At 38.8% G+C, this 858-nt stretch overlaps 1 protein-coding gene across 1 annotated transcript in view; it reads right to left on the bottom strand.

The window, feature by feature from the left end:
* LOC113653618 (mucin-2-like) overlaps positions 1 to 416 on the bottom strand; it is a 21,818-nt gene extending 21,402 nt beyond the window's left edge. Inside the window, exon 1 of the mRNA XM_047817844.1 lies at positions 265 to 416. Within this exon, the coding sequence (XP_047673800.1) occupies positions 265 to 397 (133 nt within the window). The 5' untranslated portion in view covers positions 398 to 416. The remainder of the gene's footprint in view (positions 1 to 264) is intronic.
* Between the last annotated feature and the right edge of the window lie 442 nt (positions 417 to 858).

Below are 858 nucleotides of genomic sequence, written 5' to 3'. Positions count from 1 at the left end.
TTAAGAAAAAAAACCTGCTGTTCTACAGTATTGTTTTCAACTGTAAAATACCTATATTATGTCAGAAGATTTTTAAATGGACAGTGTGTCTGGAAAGAGTTTACCTTTTCTAAAATGCATGTCTATGTAGACATGTCTGTTAAGCTTTATATCCTGTAGGAAAAAGTTTTTTTTTGCTTTATTATAAGTATAATGACATGAAAGTGCTATCAGAGATGCTAAAAATATACTAATATACTGTATTGATGATATATAACATCTTACCTGTAGTTTGACCTGTAATCATTATAACACATCCTACAAGAAGCATGAGTAGCATCTTGGCATACAGTGATGTAAAAGCAGCTCTCGGCATGGTAATCCTTAAACAGCATGAAATCTGAGGCAAGCGTATCATATGCTGCTATAAAGCTGAACAAACTCTGAGGCACTAAATGACGGTTCACAGTTGCTTGTATGCTGTAAAGCTCTTTCTTCAAACTCCACCCTATCATAATAGATAATAAAGCAGGTTTAACCAGAAAATTGTGTGACTATTCACTGTATTTACTGGAAATCTACTTATTCGTTACTATGTGCATTCAGCTGTTATAGAGCACAAGAGAGTGTGTGTCATAGTTGAGTAAATAAAAAAGAAAAGACTGGGGTAAAGTCATTTCCAACCAGGAAGCTGGATGACTGCAAAAGGTGCATGTGCTGCTGAAGTCCAGAGACTCCGCATTCGGAACAGGGGACAAGACAGCCTTAAGGAAGGCAAGGCCCAAATGGTCCCCGAGCCATCAGCCCAGAGAATCCACAGCCGCATCCTGGACAGTGGAGACACCCGGCACATGTGGCAGGACATCCAGGTGATTAAGA

Source organism: Tachysurus fulvidraco, chromosome 8, assembly GCF_022655615.1.
Source record: "Tachysurus fulvidraco isolate hzauxx_2018 chromosome 8, HZAU_PFXX_2.0, whole genome shotgun sequence".
In the NCBI taxonomy this organism is placed as follows: Eukaryota; Metazoa; Chordata; class Actinopteri; order Siluriformes; family Bagridae; genus Tachysurus; species Tachysurus fulvidraco.
The sequence above is the reverse complement of the archived record's forward strand: the minus strand, read 5'-3'. Positions and strand labels throughout refer to the sequence as shown.